Source organism: Microcebus murinus, chromosome 13 (genome assembly GCF_040939455.1).
Source record: "Microcebus murinus isolate Inina chromosome 13, M.murinus_Inina_mat1.0, whole genome shotgun sequence".
NCBI classification, from domain to species: Eukaryota; Metazoa; Chordata; class Mammalia; order Primates; family Cheirogaleidae; genus Microcebus; species Microcebus murinus.
In genome coordinates, this window is record NC_134116.1 from 69995561 (window position 1) to 70014925 (window position 19365).

At 38.5% G+C, this 19365-nt stretch overlaps 1 protein-coding gene across 13 annotated transcripts in view; it reads right to left on the minus strand.

Moving 5' to 3' along the window:
* Positions 1 to 358: 358 nt before the first annotated feature.
* NBEA (neurobeachin) overlaps positions 359 to 19365 on the minus strand; it is a 582638-nt gene continuing 563631 nt past the window's right edge. For all 13 annotated transcript variants that reach the window (XM_076009491.1, XM_076009489.1, XM_076009488.1 and 10 more), the window contains 5 exons: positions 18859 to 19029; positions 7646 to 7747; positions 5618 to 5814; positions 4338 to 4489; positions 359 to 2076 (listed from right to left, as the gene is read on the minus strand). In XM_076009491.1, coding sequence (XP_075865606.1) covers positions 1986 to 2076; positions 4338 to 4489; positions 5618 to 5814; positions 7646 to 7747; positions 18859 to 19029 — 713 coding nt within the window. In that variant the 3' untranslated portion in view covers positions 359 to 1985. The remainder of the gene's footprint in view (positions 2077 to 4337; positions 4490 to 5617; positions 5815 to 7645; positions 7748 to 18858; positions 19030 to 19365) is intronic.

Here is a 19365-nt window from a genome sequence, read left to right on the forward strand (position 1 = left end):
ACAAAACAAAAAAAACACCAAGGGCTGTCGGTCACTGTTGCCCCAAATCCCTGCCAGATGGTCAAGCAGAGCAGCTCAGGTTTCCGCCAATTAGAGAACCTCATTAGGACTCGACTTCATGTTTTCAGATGCTGTACGGCCTTTATACCAGGCGATGATGACTTCTTAAACTTGTACGACAACATAATGAATGCATGTTAGTGAAGTGTTCAGTGAAATGTGAGACAATCAGTGAATTCTTTGCATATTTTATTTTTCTTTTTTTGATTTCCAACTCACACACATCTGGCATATTTTACATCTTTGCAATAAAACATGGTTACAATAGCTTAAGGAATTTATATATCCAAAATATTTCACCATGATCTCAAGATGAAATGAACTTGTCTTCCAGATGTTCAGTATCCTCCCAATTCTAAGCTACAAACTCAAGATATTGCTTACAGCCTGGTGATGAATAACTTAATCATTACGCTGATTCCCCATAATTTCAGAATTTCATAAATACAAACAACAATGAAGAAGGAATTCAGTGCTAAAACTTACTAGTACAAGGTGGATAACAAATAAGTAATCACATCAATAAATAATGATATGTTTCTGGTGCAAAGTGCCAATACAAAGAACCCATTATTTTGTTTTATCTTTTTAAATAAATGACTGCAAGTGAGTGTAAATTCTGAGAAAATTACATTCCTGTAACATGCCTCATAGCCCTACCGACACAATATGTACATCTATGACAATACAGTCACCAAATATACAAAGAAGAAACATGAAGAAAGTGTATATACCCCTGGGTGTATAACTTGATTAGTACGATGAATGGAAAATCATTTGATAGCCATCATTTTATATCATAAAAGATGAAATGCCTTAGGCTAAGAATGTGGCTTTAGGTGAGAATTTCACAAGAACCTAAAAGAATAACCAGTTATTGTTGTAATAAAGTCTGACTTGTTATTAAAGAAACTAAGCTATTCAAGAACCAAAGAGTAAAAAAAAAAAAAAAAAAAAACAGTTAGCATCAGATTCTCCTCCCCTACTGTATACACACTAAGCCAGCGGGATGACTCCGGAAGGGATGTCCAGGCGTCGGGAAGTCATTACTATGGAACTAATGATCATGACTCCTATTTATACAGTAAAAACCAGGACCTCATCCCTAAGCCCCCTTTCTGCTGTGTCTTCAAATTATGAAGGGTAGGGCTGAATTTTCTGTGTATAAAGTACCAAAAATGGCAAATAATGGCTTAGTATCCAAATGCTTTATGAGCAAATTTCACTTAGGAGGGATGAATTTAGATTAAAAAGTGCAAACCATATTTTGGTGAAAATGTCAAAAGTTACTGATTGAGCCCAAATTCAACCCTTTCCTACAAGCTGTGTCCTTGGACAGATCTTTCTGTTTCATAGTGTGAATGCACCTGTTCCATCAAGACATTAGGAGTAAGGAACATGCAAGTTGTAACTCCACAATAAAATTAAGAAACATTTTGTTCTTTATACAAGGTTTTACTTTTACAAAAGTATCCCTTTTAAATAAGATGCATCTGATGTACAAAGTATCAAACGTGTTTTTTTTTTTCTCAGCTTGAAAAGAGGCTGGAAATGGGATGCAGGTTAGGTTCAAAGCTTAAACTTTGTAACAACTGGACACAAGGTTCCTCAGAATTGTCAAAAGTCTCTTGTGACACGTCCTACAACCTTTTCTCAATAAACAACAATATATGAAATAATTACCAAAACATCTCCTAATTCATATAATTTACATGATATAAGCTTGCTTGGTAGCAGCTGGTGTTCAGTTGTGAAAAAACACACAAAGTAAAATGGTTGCTGACTACAATGTACAGCTATTGCTGGGTGTGATGGAATGTACACACGGAGGTCGATGTAGACAGGTTTTTCCACCAGAGATATTGCCTTTCCACGCAGCACTTGTGCTCTCAGCTTTAACTTGGCTTTTGGTGCTTCCTTTACCTTCAGTATCTGTTCTGATGCTCATAATGCCACCGATTAAAATCTATATTAAAAGCTACAATGCTACCGGAAGCCATGCCGGTAATCAGAGTCCTGGAAAAGCAGAAAGAGCAGTTAAGAGTGATACACAATAACTTATATGGTTGCTATTTTACACAAGACAATATCATGATCTCAAAGTTCACCAACTCTTAATTTTGTGTTTATCAAGACAGGATGGACATCTATCTCTTCTCGGCTCTGCCAAGAGAAGCTGTTAGTTGTGTGCACACCCGGCCGGCCAGCCCTGCTGGGGTGTATGAGCTGACCTTGCAAACCCACGTTTCCGGCCTCCCCTCCTCCCCTGGGCACCTTGTGCCTCCCCTTCTCCCTTTGGACGTCTGCTGGCTTCTCTGAGGATCTCTGGCTTTTCTTCCTACCTCTATGACCTTTCTTTTCTTTGCCTCCTGGAACCACTCCGCCCTCCAGCGTTCACCCCATACGCTCTCCTCGGGCATATACTCAGTGACATCACTGTCTGACACCCCCGTACAGAATCCCCACTGCCAACTGCAGGGCACTGCCAGGCGGTGTCATAAAACCTTCAGACTCAACATGTCTACCCTGGGTCACTGCTACCTCCTGGCCTTGCTGTTCTTTACCCTTGTCTCCTCTCCCTCTGCTTTCCAACTTAACAGCCATGCAGCCCTGAGGCTTCTTTCTTGGGGAGGCTCCTTTCTGCCTGACTGCTATGACCCAGCTCAGGTTTCATGACCTTCTGTCTACAGCAAGTGTTGCTTCACTTTTGATTGGACATCTCATTGGATAAAAACCTTTTGAGTATGCATCCCAATATATGTTTATCAACAAAAATAATTAAAATTAAGGATGAGATTAAAATAGAAATAGAAACTTAATTAGCATCTTTCCTCCCCCATTTGGAGACCCCTAATACTACTGCAACTTAGAATGTGGTCTTTGATCTCCCCTCTCTGCCTGAGCCTGGATCCTATGAAGTCTCTCCTGCTCTCCCCAGCCCTCAAGAAGAGTTCATCTCTTCCTTTTTCTGTTATTCTGTCCCTGTTGCCTTATATACAACGATTATGATTATTTGAGCTCTTTGGGGTCAGTAATCTTAGCACTTTGCATATACTCAACCTATGATGATACAGCAAAATGAATACATGAGTGAATAGGAATGTCAGGGAGAATTTAAACTACTAAGCACAAAACATGATTTTGAGCATTTTAGAAACACTCATGTATATACAAATAATTGCACAGTAAACCATTACCATTTATTTATAAATATGGACTGCAACACTTTGGAGCACTCTAATAACAACCTTAAACTTTCTTTAAAAACAGTCTGGGCTGCACACCAAACATCTCTCCTCAGAATAAATTTGATCACATTGTTTTTCCCAATGACTTTAGTAGCACTGCAATATATTGTGAAGATGCTTTGTTAAATTTATTATATGTCAATATTTAAAATATTTTAAAACCAATATTCTTACAAGGAATATTACATATATTTGAAAAATAGTAATTGCCAAGCTTTTCTTATTTCTGTTAGATAACAAAAAAATGAGAAATCATATACCATATTTGGATAATAGGGTTATAGTTTATTTTTAAAATTTACAAACTTTGGATTTCATATTTCTAATATTCTTTTCTTTACAAGAAACCCAAAGGTAAATTTTAGAAAATGATAAAGTCCTTTTGCAAACTGAAGAACAATGGAAAAATCATATTAATTAATTAACTACCAATCATATCAACTCTTTTCAAGAAAGGATTAAAGTGTTTTAGGGGAATGCATAAAATAAAACAAAATAACAAAAGTGGAAAACGGGTAAATACCAGTAAGAAATTGGGGGTAAAAGACTGTTTCAAGTGATGAGTGCCTTGCATGTTTGAAAGGGAGGCCAGCTGTAGCCTACACTGTGCACTTTGCTGGAAATTGCTAGAAGTAGACCTCACACTGGAACCCACCTCTGTTGAAAAATACATGCTTTCCTCACATAATATAAACCAGGGGAGGCCTGTCTGAGAGTAGGTGGGACCTGAGAACAGAGAAGTTGGTGGGAGTACGTTCTATGTCTCGCTTGGGCTTTAAAATGCGCCCAGATGTGCCTGTTCTTCATCGGACCCATTTCTTTTTCTGGTTCTTATTCTCTTCCTCTGTTTCCCTCTTACCAGAATCTTTCCTTAGAGTTCTTGCTCCTCCCCTCAATCTACCCTGTTCTGTGCTAGTCTGTTTTTCACTGGAGGCTGGAATCTCATTCACAGCACGATTCAGCCTTGGTAGAATGAAGAGCTTTTGATGACAGTTGTCAGTGATTACATTTGTCCTTGATGCAGCTCACCTCTGGTCATGGGACAAGTCCATTGCTCTAATGCCAGCATCACATCCGGGGTAAATGTACAGCTGCTTGAAGTCACAGGCCTGCCAGACCTCTACCACACCGTTGTCCCCTCCGGTCACCAGGTTCTGGCCATCGCTGCTCAGGAGAATGGCCTTAGGAAAGGCAAAAAACAACCATTTTGCTCACATTTCCTTAAACAGTCAATTGTCACTACTGAAAAGCACTCAATGCAGTTCCCTTATAATTACTATCTACTTTTAGCCATTTGTACAAGTTTTATTTATTTATTTATTTTTGAGACAGACTCTCACTCAGTCACCCTGAGCAGAGTGCAGTGGCGTCATTATAGCTCACAGCAACCTCAAACTCCTGGGCACAAGTGATCCTCCTGCCTCAGCCTCCCAAGTAGCTGGGACTACAGATGCCACCATGCCCAGCTAATTTTTCTATTTTTAGTAGAGATGGGGCCTCATTCTCACTCAGACTGATCTCAAACTCCTGAGCTCAAGCAATCCTCCTGCCTCGGTCTCCCAGAGTGCTAGGATTACAGGCCTGAGCCACAAGGCCCGGCCCCCATTTGTATAAGTTTTTAAAGTTCAACCTGTAGAATTTCCAATGTGGAATTCATCAGAGTTCTTACATATACAAAGGATCTTATTAAAACCAATTTAAGTTACAAAATTACAGAAGTCTCAAAGAGAATATTATCAGTTTAATTTAGGAAGACCTTGAGAATCAAGTAATATGATGTTTTGTTAAGTCCTGAATGTTAACAGTGCTGAGACTTTTAGAAAAAATGGCAGAAGCCTATTTGAAAATAGCCTATTTGAAAGAGGCAGAAGCCTATTTCAAAACAGTTTTTAACAATGATAAACCAGTGATTATAATTCATTTGTGAATGAAAGGCAATCGGGCACAAGTAATTTTGGTTTAGGGTTCTAAAGATAGGACTCTTTGACAACAAACTCACTTTAATGTTGTGAGGGTGTAGCACTGAAAAAATCATTTGTAAAAATAGCTTTAAAAAACCCTCCTTAAAGTCTAACCCTTAATCAACCAACAGCTGTCATTTCTGAAGTCTTATTCACTGAGTTCATTACTTGGGATTAAATGAACTTGGGTTTGTTTATAGTCTCAGTCTACATGAATTTATATGCCCTTAAACCAGGGCACATTTATCTGGACACCACAGAAATTCTACCATGAATCATTCAATGTAAAACAATCAATCTTTAATTGCTTGGCTTCAATCCTATTTGGCATCAACGATGCAGATTTACCCGTGTTGAATCATTGATCTCCATTTGAGCCAAAAGTTTCCCATTAATGCTGAAATTGCTGAATCGCCCTCGTTCATAGTAGATGATACAATGGCCTTCGCTGGAGACAGAAATCAAGCGTGGGAACAAGCAGTTTTCTGGTCCTTCAAGGGCTCTCAGCAGATCTCCCGTGATCGTGTGGACAAGGCAAGGGCCCTCTGCAGAGTGGGCACATGAATGGCCAGGGTCAGTTGGTGATGGCAAATCACACACCGGCTCTTACCAACCCTACACCTCATTTGGGTAGGCACTCAGATTTGTTTAAAGAACACGGTAAAGGAAAGAGATCTGCCGGCCAGAGCCCAGCACTGATGTGATATTTCCACAGAGCAAACACAGAGAAACTTTTCAATAATCCACACACATACAATACTCGGTCATTTCCTTCATCAGGTAATATTCACAATAAAAGGATAGTTCACAGAACATATGAGAATAAAATATTTTATGTCCCAGACATTTTCTCTTAATGTGCTTTTAGAAATTTTTCTTCACAGTTTAAAAGAATTATCAGAACAATTGCTAATTTTTACATCAAAACTTAAGCATTGCATCACATAAATACATTATTTTCAAATATATTTTAACTTTTTCGTTGTCTATACATAAAATGTAAAAGCCAAATTATGCCAATTAATTAATTTAGACTACAGAAATGTATTTTGTTTTTAAATAAATGAATAGTGAAGCAAGAGTGTAAAAGTAGTATGAGTTACTTATTTTGCCCCAATTGTTTTTAGCTTGTTTTGCCCTTGAATTTTGGTGTTGATAAGATTAAACAAACAAACAAACAAAAACCTCACTGGTCAAGTTCACAAAAATAATTGGTTAATATGGTTTGGTATATATCTACTCCTCTGCCCCAAAATGATCTCCACAAAAACTGTAAATGAATTACATTTTAATTTTTCAATCAATTTATTTGAATACACATATATTTTACAAAGCTAATGACACTATAAAGCTATACCTAAGTTTTTCCTGATTACTAAAGTAACAGACATGTACTATAGAAAATTAGAAAAAAAATGGCAATCACCTCTAATATCACTCACCACCTACAGAAAATTAATACTTTTTCTTTATGTCTACTATGTGTTATTTTCCTTTTTTAAGACTTTACAGGATAGAATAATATCATATATATTGTCACCTTTTTAAAAAATTAAGAGACATTTATTGAAAATATCGTATGTGTCCATTCCCTGCCCTCATTCTATATCCATTCCCTATAAAGCAGCCAGGACCAGCTCTAACAACCAAATCTGATCATCTCATCACCCTGATTAAAAATCTTCAATGGTTTCTCACTATATTTATAATAAAATAAAAAATTACAAATCCTTGAGCATGGGCCCCTCCCACCTCTTCAGCTTTCTGCCCCCCGGACGCTGAGCACCCTGCAACACTCCAGGCTGTGGTCACTCAGTTTCTCCTAAGCACTAGGCTCCCTTCTGCCTCAGAGCTGTCCCACCAAGAACTGCCATGGCAGCAAGAATGGGGACCTAAGTTTCCTGGCTCTTCCTGAAATGACACTTCTTCCACAAAAGGTCAAAAGAACCAAGTAACCTTGTTTCCTTTCCACCAGCCTCTACACAGCCCCCAGCCTTGTAAAGAAAGGGACTGGTGGAGGGAGGGGACCCTAGGCCAGTCCTGTGAGCAACCCGCTCCCTGCACTGTCCCACTGACTGCATCAGGGGTATTTCCCCACCTTTGAAATTCCTTTTTAATGGCTGCCATCATACAGATGTACTGCAGTTTATCAGCGTGCTGGTTAGAATGCTAGGGGCCACAAAATATTGCATAAAATTTTATACATATTTTATATTAGTACTAATAAATATTAATAATAAAACTAAACACCTGCAAAGAACCTATGGATGACATTTGTCTACTGAGAGCCTCCAGGAAGAAGAAACCATAAATCACGGTTAGCTTGGAAAATGGTACATATTCTAAAGATTTAAAATGAAAGAAACAACTTCCCACCTTTAGCACCACTGATAACGAGTCCAAGTTCTGCACAGACAGAAACACAGACGACTTCGTGGTCGTGGCCTGTGAGGACAGCTCTCGGGGCAGGATAGTCACCTGTAAGACAACAGCAGCAGTGAGCCACTGCAGACCAGTGGCAGGAGTAGAGCTACACCACCAAATCCAACGTTTAAAAAAACAATCACCACTGTTTATTGAGGGTATTATCATTAAGCTGTACGACCATGAACCAGCTACTTCTCTGCTCTCCTTATCTGTGAAATGGGCATAACCATCAGACCCACTACTCAGGCTGTTAGACGACAGGGTAAGTTACAACTCGTGTAATGTGCTTAGCACATCATGAGGAGGCGAGGGCTATTCTTTTCACTGTTACAAAACAGGCACAATGCCTGCCAGGTGTCACCTCATTTACTGTGGTAGGTTCCATGAGCTAGGTACTCTTACTATGCCTGTTTTACAGCCTACATGCCCAAGGCTTTGCCAGATTATGGAACGTGCCCAAGTCCATAGAGCCAGCAAGAGCTGGAACTGAATGAACCCACAGCTGTCTCACTCTCACATCTACGCTCTTACCCATTTTAAAATATTCTCTAAAATACCCAACAGAAAAGGAAGAAGTGCTTTGATTTGGGGGGGGCAGAGGAGGTAGGAGGGGGATGTGGGGAAAGTAGTGAAGGAAAGAAGAGGTGATTATCTTAACTCCACACTTATATTCCATAAGCATTCTCATTGCTGAGTGTTTTCACAGACTGAATAAATGTTCCCTAAGTCAGGTGTCCCCAACCTATGGTGAGTTGTATAAGTATTTCATTATACATTGCAATGCAATAATAACAGAAATAAAGTACATAATAAGTGTAATGCACTTGAATCATACTGAAACCATTCTCCCCTCCCCTCTGTGGAAAAATTGTCTTCCATGAAAACAGTCCCTGGTGCCAAAAATGTTGGGGACCGCTGTTCTAAGTGACAGGCATTCTTCTAAGCAGGCCAGGACTTGGATGTATATAGAGGTATAAGGTGTACCCTGGAACTGTTTAAAACACATCAAACAACCATGGCCTGTCACGGGCTTACTACCCCTTGGGGCACTCAACAACGACAAGTGTGAGGAGGAAGAAATGTAGGTGCAGAGACCAGTAGGAATCAAAACAATCCTCACAGGAATGAAGAGAAAATCGGAATACTGGTGAATACGCGCATGCACACAGACCGTGTGAGAGGGCCGGCAAAGGTGACGGCATCCTGCCCAGCACGTCTTGACTGGGAAAGCTGCTGGGAGGAGCCAGGCTGGGATGGACATGGGGCATCATTACAGGCTTGGGGTAGAGAATTGTAGAGTGAAAGGAAACAGGAGGAAGTCAGAGAGGAAATGTGTGAGGTAAATGGAGTGTGGTGCCATCCTAGGTAGGGTTTTGGGTGGTTCCTTTGGAAGATGGGAGAAGACGGCCATTGCTGGCCCTACCAGACAGTATATGATGGCCTGACTCACTGAAGCAAAACTCTGTTGAGGGCAGGGCAATCAGAAAGAAAGGTGTGGAACATTTAGTAACAGCACAATATGGACCTGAACCACTCGGTTAGAGTCAATAAACATTCACTGATGCCTTGTAATACCCTGGTATTTCCATTTTTCATTAACAGTATCACACTTGTTAATGTCTTATGTTGCTTATATCCTCCCATTTCTCTCTTTCTCTTTTAGTTTTTTAAACAATTATAGCAGACTCATTGTATGACATTGGTTCATCCTGGATGTATTATTTAGTTGAGTTATAATATCATCATAGCAAAAAGCAAGTATAAATATGCCTTTGTGTGTTTATATACATAAATATCATTATTTCATTTTAAGTTGCCAGTTTCATTAACTATTACTTTTTCTCCTTGAAAAACTAAGTTGTAATTTGGTTCCCTAACTATAACTCTTTGAGAATTCTTGGTATGTCTGAAACTACAGTCAATGTACCCTGGGATGTGTGGGAGTGAGAAGTTCTATAAATAATTTTAAATTTCAGATTTAATGAATTTCTGAAAATATTTTTTAACCAGTTATAAAGATAAAATCTCTTTTTAATGTCTGTCAAAGTTGCTGTGATATTTTTTTGCTGTGGAGATTTAAAATTGAAATATGCTTTAAGATGAGCTTATTAGCTGAGTGTTCCTCAAACTAGGGTTCAAGGAGTCCAAAAACACATTCCTAGGAGTTTGAGATTGTTTTGCTTTTTGGGTATCTAACTTAGATGGAGTGCCGAAGAAGGGGGCCAACAGTCCACGCTAGTTTGCCATTGTACCCTAAATCATGGATGTTGCTATAATGTGTTTTGAATATTGGTAGAATATCCATTTATATTTTCAGCAGTTCTGAATTTGTCTGAAACATATTTATATAATCTATAAAATTATGTTTCAAAGATGCCCTGAGTTTCCTGGTAAAATGAGGATTAGGTATTGCTAAGATTTCTGAAAAGAAAAGAAATAAGCATATCAAAGAGACATCTGCACCCTGATGCTCATCGCAGCACTATTCCACAAGAGCCAAGATATGAAAACAATCTAAGTAAACTGTGGTATATATACACAATGGAATACTATTCAGCCATAAAAAGAAGGAAATCCTATCATTTGCAACAACATCGATGGAACTGAAGGACATTATGTTAAGTGAAATAAACCAGGCACGGAAAGATAAATATCTCATGTTCTCACTCATATATAGGAGCTAAAAAGAGTGTTCTCATAGAGGCAGTGAATAGAATGGTGGTCACCAGAGGCTGGAAAAGGTAGTGGAGGAGAGATAAGAAGGGTTGGTTAATGGGTATAAAAATACAGTTAGATAAAAATAAGATCTAGTGTTTGGTAGCAAATAGGGCAACTATAGTTAATAATTTATTGTACACTTCAAAATAGCTAGAAGAGAGTATCTGGAATATTGCCAACACAAAGAAATGATAAATGTTTAAGTGATGGATATCTCAATTACCCTGATTTGATCATTGCACAATTGTATACAGGTAGTAAAATATTATATCACATGTACCTGGTAAATATATACAACTATTATGTACCATGAACATTAAAAAAGTATTGGTAAGATTTTATGCATGATATTATCCTTAATTTTTCTAAATGATTATTCTGTCTTGGAAAGACTGGCATATTGAAAGCCCTGAAATTATAAATTTAATAAATTTCTATAAAAGAAAGAGTTTTTGAGACCTTTCCCTTATATGCTATTGGAAAAAAGGCAATTTAATCTTATTGCAGGAAATTGAGAAAAAATATAAAATAATATTAAAAATATTCCTTATGTATAAGTTTTCTATTAGAAAATACGTTTTTTCAAAGGCCTGTGTCTGATTTAGATAGTTTAACATGTTTTATTTTTTTCATTACAATTTCTCCAGATCATTTGAATAAACTGTGGAACTTAACTATTAGGGGATATTGTTTAGGGCCTCTGAAAAGCACTGTTTCCCTTTTTAGGTGACAGAAAAGTAAATAAAATGCTGTTCCAGGCTTTTTGAATTGGGAAACCTGCAGCCGGGGGAAAGCCTATTTCCTATATTTCATTTCATTGCCAGGGACAGATGTCACACACCGCAATGATCATTCAAAATCTTGGGAATTTTCTGTCACTGTCACATCAGCATTGATGGATGTGGCTCAGGGTGGAAGGGCCGGTGCAGAGGGAGGTGCAGGTGAGCCCCTGCGGGCACCACAGCACCAGCGCCCTCGGCCCCACCGGCTTCCTCCAGGGAAGAGCTCTCGTGAGCTGGAATTACCAGGACTGATAAAGAACAAACAGGCCCAATTTTGAAAATCCTTATAGGCGAGCACTTGGAAACTCCAAATATAAAAGGCTCAGAATAAACATTCCCTCTCATTTGTATTAGAAATCATTTCAATATTCTCAAAGTGAAGAAGAAAAAATGTATTAGATGATGCTATTCACGTAGGCCCGGCAAGGGGAGATTTTCAGTGAGATGGTCTGTGGTTTTAGAGAAACGGTCAAAGCAAAGATAACTCACAGTTCTTATTTTAAGCTTCGTTTGTGGCACTCGTGCTGTGCAGGGGAAGCTCTGGTCCTTCTGAGTGACAGCCACACAAAGGTGTGGCGCTTCTGAGACTGTGCCCCTCGGTGCGGTTCTGCCGCAGTCAGAGGACGAACCTCTCGCTACGCGACATTCACATTTTATCCCTGACCTTTGTGCAGTCACTGCAGCGTCATGGCAGAAGGTATTTCCATTCCTGTATATACTTGCATAAACTATGATGGACTTCTAAAGCTTTCAATCCCAGAATGAGGGATTTAGTGGAAGGGTGTGGTCATTGCATTATTACTATGATTTTGAGATTTATTTCAAAATGTTATGTTAGGAATTTGCTGGGACAGCTGAGAAGAACAGTCTTGGGTGAGGAGTCCCCTAGCACCATACCAGTCCTCAGCCACGGGCAGGGCTGCCGCAAAGGTCTGGCGCAAGTGCCAAATGTGGCCGGGCCTGTGTTTCCCAAGGTCACAAAGTAACACAAGGAGAAACATTTTGTGGGTTGGAAAATGACAGATTGGCCCATGAGATGGTTTCACTGTATTACATACTCATTGAGTGTTCAGTGAAGAACAGAAGTTAGACGTGATAAACCTACTTTCTCATTCACTCTCAGTTCTTTTTTCTCTTCAGAGATGACACTGACTACAATTTCCTGTGAGCATTGCCGTTGCAAGGCAATCTCCCCCCTTGAAGTCCTGAACCTGCATCTAGGTCCCAGTATGTTTCTGTCATACCATCGCCTTCCAAAAACTACCAGTGGTATCATTCACCTTCCTTTCCCCAGGAAGCTCGGCTTTGCATAGAGCCCAGAGACCCTGTGGCCTGTGAGCTGAAGCTCTCTGAGCAGGACAATGTATTAGTCCCTCTTGTTTATGCTGCTTCTGACCCAGGCCAAAGACCGTTCCTGAAGCGGCAATTCCATTAAAGAAAAGGAAAAGCAAAGACCAAGCAGCAAACAGCTCACCTCTCAGTCACGCACCCTATAAAGTGTCCTGATGTTAGCCTGAGGGTATGGGACAGCTGAGTGGTTCTACGGCAGGAACAGGCCCCGTGCTAGGGACATTCCATCACATACACGACCATTTGGTCCTCAGAAAGCCCCGAGAGGTAAATGTTACTCCATACGTACTATGTTTCCCTCTGATACTTGATTAAATGATGACATAACATTTACTAAACCCCCAGATAAGATTTCTTGCTCTGAGAAGTCAGACAAACTCATCTCATATGTATAAATGTGAATGAACTTTAAAAATATCTCTGGGCTAGTTGTTGTCCATGTTTTCATCTCTTATTTCACCCTAGTTAGTAGTGGCTGTGGAGCCGGGTACCAGGACAGTCTTTTTAAAAGAAGGCTGGATGCAAACAAAGAGAGGGATGTGATTTGGCAGATGTTTTGTGACAGGCTGTGGCTGGCAGGAGGGTCAGTGTCCGGAGCTGAGGCACACAGAGGGGAGCCCAGAGGTGTGTGTGCACAGCTGGACGCTCCTGCTCAACTGGCTTCTCCTCTTCTTAGTTTGCATAACGCTTGTGCATAAGCTAAAAGCCTTTTTAAAAGTGGGATAGGGAAAGCACAATAACACTGTCTTATGCATACTACTCCACGAATATTTGTAAATGTGATTAAAAATGATGATGGTAAATCCTCTTTCAAAGTTTTGTATTGCTGTGATTAAAAAAAATTCTTATGTATATATATCAAGCTCTACATAAAGCACCTTATATCTGGTATGAACATTAGAACTACATACTTTACAAGCAGATTGGCTTTTGAGCTGAAGTCCCAATGCATTGTAAGTGTCTGTTGAAGAGACAACAATGTTAACTTGCCCCTCTTGTGACTATCTTGTTGGAAGCTATGGCACGTAATAAGAAATGTCAAGTCCCAAGATCAATGAAATTTTGGACTCTTGGGATCCAACAGGAATAGCATTGATTCTTTTAAAGAACACCAGTCAGAGATAGGCTGTAATATATTGCAGAGAGAGGCTCAAGAGGATAAGTGGTCAAGTCCACGATACCTACCTGACAATAAATTCAATCAGCTTTTAACACAAATTGCCTGCTCTGCTCTGCTTTCTTTCATGCGCTAGGCTGATTCCAATTAAAGTGCGCAAATTAATTTTTATCACTTCCAAATTAGTTTCAGAATTTGTGTAAAAGTCTGTTTCAGATAAAAGCATCTGGCCCTCACATGTCTGCAGTTCTGTTATCTAGTTAGGGACCTATTTAAAGTCTGCAAGATAATTTCTATGTTCAAAGCCATAAGTTTGAAAGAATAACAATAAACATTATTATTATAAAATACATTAATAAAACAACTACAATCTAACTGTAACCTATGCTAGGTAGCCTTTGTTTATCTCTTTTATGGTCTGTGATCTGAAACTCTCTTTGTAATACTCTGTTCACAAATCTTCACTGCTTTTGTGAAAAAGTCATTAAAGTGATAAGAATAATTAGAAAAAGACTAATATTTCTGTAATGTCTAAATTAGTCACAACAATGTATTTGACATAATGAAACCAGAGACTCTTTTTACACTCACCTAAAATAACCCACATACATAACTTATTTTTTCTTTGTGGAATTAGTAGAGCTATTCATTACAATATAATAATGACCATGCAAAAGAAATGAATAGATATTAAAGTCACTTGAATTTATCTTGAGAATACTTTGTGATAGTGCACATAAGGTTAGATGATAAATCTATCATTTCATGATGCTGTGATAAACAAATATGATTTGGCCTCTGTGACATACAAAGCAGTTCAATGTCTACATCAAGACCAATCCCTGAATTATAACAGCTGCTGGGATATTATGTTTTGTGCTGGGACTTCCCACTTCAAGTCTAGGTTAATACATACAACCTCCAAAACCTAAGGGCATTGTGTCTCACACTTTAATATGAATTTAGACATAAGTAGCTTTTTGGCCTTGAGTAGCAATGTATTATGAGATAGGAAACACATATAGCCTGATTCCCTGACCTGTGAATTGGGAGCTAGAGTAGATTAAATTGAAACACAATAAAAATCTTTCTTTCATATTGTGAGCTTTCTGGTGGCAATGACTATGTCTATGTGAACACCACAGCCGGATCACTGATATGACAGTCAATTCAGTGTGTGCTGTGACTGCATTTAAAAAAAGTGAATTGACCAATATATATATGACTGCTCTAGTCAGGCACAGACATGCTCCTAGGTTGGCTGTTTTAATAGACCAGTGACTCATAAATCAGTTGAGTCAATCAAATACTAAATCTGACTTATTTATTTAATTTTTCTTTAACTATTGTGATTATCCTTTGGCAAAAAGCTGAAGCCAATTTTTTACATAATCATCAATTTGTACATAAGATGTAAAGCAAAGCATCTTATGGATCCTCAAAGTACTTATGGCGTAAAATATTATCTGATAGCAATTCATGATTCATATAATAAGTACTCAATATCCTCAGCATATCCAAGCAGAAAAAGCAGTTTTGGGATCAGCATAAAAATACATTCTTAAGGCCAGGCATAGTGGCTCACACTTACTGTAATCCCAGAACTTTGGGAGGCTGGGTGGAAGGATTGCTTGAGGCTAGGAGTTTAAAATCAGCCTGGACAACATGGCAAGACCCTTTCTCTACAAGAAAATTTTAAAAATTGTCCAGCCATGGTGGCATGCACCTGTAGTCCTAGCTACTTGGGAGGCTAAGGCAGGAGGATTGCTTGAACCTCAGAGTCTGAGTTTGTAGTGAGCTATGATTGTACCATTGCACTCTAGCCTGCACGACACAGTGAGACCCTGTCTCTAAAAAAAAAGATAGGTTCTTGTAAACTGCAGAAGGTCAGAGACTTTGAGTTTCTGCCATTCCTGGCTACTGAGGTAGCACCAGGCACAGTAGGCACTCAACACAGATTTGTTGCTGGACTAATACTTTAGGTATTTATGCCATTTATTCTAGGAGAACATTTTTACCCTTATATTATTAAGGTTCATGGAAGCCACACTACATATGTTCACATTGTCCAATTAAGTCTAGACAGGGTGGAATTTAGGAAAGTGGTTTAGGTTCATAACAATGATAATAATTTTTGAGCAAAAAATAAATTCTTATAGATGGAGGCAATAATGAAAAATATTGATAATATTTTGTCATAATTTCTTTTTTTTGACAGAGTCTCACTCTGTTGCCTAGACTAGAGTGCTGTGGCATCAGCCTAGCTCACAGCAACCTCAAATTCCTGGGCTTAAGTGATCCTTCTGCCTCAGCCTCCTGAGTAGCTGGGACTACAGGCATGCGCCACCATTCCAGGCTCATTTTTTCTATATATTTTTAGTTGTCTGGCTAATTTCTTTCTATTTTTAGTAGAGATGGGGTCTCGCTCTTGCTCAGACTGGTCTCAAACTCCTGACCTTGAAAGCAATCCTCCCACCTTGACCTCCCAAAGTGCTAGGATTACAGGTCTGAGCCACCTCGCCCGGCCCCATAATTTCTTAAAGATAATCTTATCCTTATTTAAAACTTAAAATACTGCTTTTTAAAAAATATGATATCCATAATTTTGTTCTTAACAACTAACAGAAGCATTTTGTATTTACATAGCTCCTGTTTTAAGGAACTTTAAACACTTTAAATATTTAACTTTGCCTGCTGAGAAAAGTTATAGCTTTGATGGACCAAAGCTATGATTGATAGTCAACCATCTTTTGGCTTACAAAATCATGAGAATAAAATAGCTAACACAGATAATTACTATAATTTAACATTTTTCTTTAAAATTCTTACCCTCATAGCACTATATTCCATAAAACATCTTATCTCTGCTATCAGCTTTTAAGAAATAAATCTCTTTTTTGGAAATAACACTTGTATCATTTCTAAGCTTCATTTGAAGATGATAATTAATTAGGTTTAAAGCTCTATTCTGTTTCTTTTAAATTGTTTTCTATATAATAACTTCTAATTTATATTAATAAATGTGGAAAATACTGCATGGATGTGCTGTTTAATTAAACTTTTAAAAGAAATGCTATGCTATTATGAAAATAAAGAACATTTGGAAATATGTAAAAATACATTTAGAAAAAATATGCGTAATACTGTACTATGCTTTAGCATAACAAAGCCATCAATGGTAGGCCAAATGACTATACACACATGCAAACACAGACACACAAGAATTCGGTTAAAAATAAAAATTTTTAAGGACATGATTTAAAAAAGAGTAAATAAGGAGGTTAACTTCTTATTAATTACAGCATAATGTTCATTAATAAAGTAGAATTGGTAGCTAATTATTTGAACAGGTTGGATATCAAGCAACACTGAATATTTTTTCCCTCAAATCAATATCACATCTTGCTAAAACTTTAGAGCAGAGACTTATGAGTATAATACACACTCTTTCTTTCATTCAGTATCTATGCCAAGAGACATATGTTACTTCACAGCACTCTTCTAGTTTCTTTATTCACTGTTCTTTACCTCTAGCTCTGGGCAACAAGAATAGAATTTCACATAACATTTGGGCATCTAGGTCAATCTTCCACCATCTTTTCAAACATATATATTTCTATATTCTCTCCTATGGCCTTTCTTTATCAAATGCCATTTCCTATTTTTGTAGTATTCCTGCCAAAATGCATAAGAGTTGGGGGGAGGCACTGGGACTTGAGGGGCCAACACGCAATTCAGTCTCTACCCCAGCTACCTCACAGTTGGCACTGACTGGGGTGGCAACCTCCAGCTGAGCAGTCTGACATGGCACCTTGTCAGATGCGGTGACTTACTATTATAGTCCCAGCACTTTGGGAGCCTGAGGCAGGAGGATGGCTTGAGCCCAGGAGTTCAAGAACAGCCTAGGCAATATAGTGAGAGCCTGTCTCTACAGAAAACAAAAAATTAGCCAGGCACGGAGGCTGAGGATCGCCTGAGCCCAAGAGTTTGAGGTTACAGTGAGCTATGATGACGCACTGCACTCAGCCTGGGTGGCAGAGCTAAACCCTGTCTCTACAAAAACAACCAAAAAACCCGATAAAACCAAGCAACCCCCCAAAACATGGTTTCTTATAAATTTCTTATCTACTTTTATAATATTTGAGTTGCAGACGCACAGGGTTCCTGGGAAATTCTTATATCTGTTGTGTCATAAAATTTCCCCAAACTCATGTTCAAGTTTATTTTAGGAGTGCTTTTACACTGTGACTGATATATGAATTACAATTTGAATAACACTGGTTTAGGTACTTGTCATTTTCAACACTTCAAGGAAACCATTTTGTATTTTCCAGGAAACGTATGCAATCTCCTACCCAGCTCTTCAGTCATATAATAATATTTATTAAAAACCTAGTATGTGTGTCACTGTGCCAGGAATCAAAAACTTAGGATGGAAAGGGAGACACTCATGATCTACTTCAGTGTTTCCTCAGGACTACAGTCCATGCTCCTATGTGAACAAAGGGTTCCATGGAAAAACAAGTTTCAGGACTGTGGGGTAAACAAATGTCAACAGATTTATGTGTGTGAGACTTTCAGAGCTGACATACAGAGTTCGTGTATATATACTCTTTTCCACAATTATTTTACTATGGAGTCTCCCCTTTTTCCCCACAGGACATCTAAGGGATTACTGTGCAATATAACACACTTGCAGCAGCATCTCAAGCGAGGAAACTGTCTTCTTCAGTCTTTGCATCGCCAGTGCCTAATCTGTATGGGGTACTCAATCATTGTTTGTTAAATGAATAAACAGAGAAATTTACTATACTATCGGGTACAGAGTAGTAAATGCCCTAGCTGAGGCACAAATAAATCTTACAGAAATTCAGAGATGGGAAAGATTGTGTTCAGCTAACAGAAATCAATGATATGAGTTTTAATGGATGAAATGACATGGAAGACAATTTCTAAAGGATGGGGCCATTTGGAGACTGGGGAAGGCAGCTGAGCAGAGAGTCAATGTGAGGGGATCTGGGCATCTCTCCAGGCTGAGGGTGACAGCAGTTGCTCATTTTTACACTTCAAATATAGTTGCATTCCAATCACTATTTTTGCCACTTTTCATATTTTCTATTAGGAAATAATCAAAAAGGCCAAATATATTTAAATGAATTTATAGTCTGACAGGACAATTTTAGACAAACACTCACTGCTATTCGGGTTGTCTCCTATGATATGGTGCCGCCCACTCCAGTACCAGAGAAGCAGGGTGGCATCTCGAGATCCAGACACGATGTAGCAGTCCCCACCTATGTATGACTCGGACCTGGCCAAGCACGTGACCACATCCCAGTGGCCAAATACAATCTGAGTCAGTTTCCCTGCAAGACGGAAATGACAGGTTTATTTCATTTAATCTTCAAATGGTAATAAGCATAAGTTTATTTTACTAGCTTTTTAAAAAAATTTATGTTATCAGATTTGTGAAAAGTCAATTTATAGACTCACAAATTTATAATGTAATTCAAATCTAGCTACAGGTGCTTTTTGTATTGCCTCTGAAAATGGAGATGAGAATATCATTTGGGATTTTTAAGGAAAGGACCTATTAAATAACATAATCATGATTTTTTCTCTTCAGGGTTTGGGCCATACTAAGGGGAGGTTTAAGATCTTTTACTAGATATGAATTTGGGGCAGGGGACAATAGTTGCATT